This window comes from Penaeus monodon, chromosome 28 (genome assembly GCF_015228065.2).
Source record: "Penaeus monodon isolate SGIC_2016 chromosome 28, NSTDA_Pmon_1, whole genome shotgun sequence".
Classification (NCBI taxonomy): Eukaryota; Metazoa; Arthropoda; class Malacostraca; order Decapoda; family Penaeidae; genus Penaeus; species Penaeus monodon.
The window spans coordinates 34,869,104-34,869,679 of NC_051413.1; the positions used below are offsets into that span (position 1 = coordinate 34,869,104).

The window sequence follows — 576 nt, forward strand, 5'->3', positions numbered from 1 at the left end:
TTAATGATGAAAAAGTTGAGTTTATGAGTATAAACATTCTAGTTTCAGTTCTTTGAGGAGAGTCTTGAGAGAAAATTAATGCTTAGGGATCTTTTTAAAATGCAGATTTTGCCTATACAGCATGTGTAATGGATCTCATATCTACTCTGTGAGGATGGGAGTGGGAGTGAGTTTGTATGTGTGGGGGTGGGGGATGGTTATATTATATATTTTTCTTTGTTTTTTCATCTAACTCAAGCTTTTGTTGTTTTGAAGGTCATAGTGTAGATATTATCATTGATTATATGAGAACAGCATTTCCTATTTAAGAAAGGCATGTTACAGAAGTAGAAACATTTATCCAAAACTTGTTTTTTTATGTAGTCTTCCACTTGTAAGTAAAAGGAAAATACCAAAAGAAAATGTAATAGAAATTATTTAAAAAATTTTTTCCAGGTGGGTGTAAATCCAGAAGATGTGGAGAAGGTTGAGAGAGAAGGGCTGGCTGGCATGGATGAGCTGGAGAGCCTTCCACCTCAGCCCCGTCCCCCTGTACCTGTGGCCAAAACCCAGCCCTCTTTTATTCCAACTGGGTAT

At 36.6% G+C, this 576-nt stretch overlaps 1 protein-coding gene across 1 annotated transcript in view; it reads left to right on the top strand.

The window, feature by feature from the left end:
• The window catches only part of LOC119591191 (splicing factor 3B subunit 2-like), a gene marked incomplete in the record, with an annotated part of 8,760 nt that overhangs the window by 6,259 nt on the left and 1,925 nt on the right, over positions 1-576 (top strand). Inside the window, 1 exon segment of the mRNA XM_037939903.1 lies at positions 436-576. Coding sequence (XP_037795831.1) covers positions 436-576 — 141 coding nt within the window.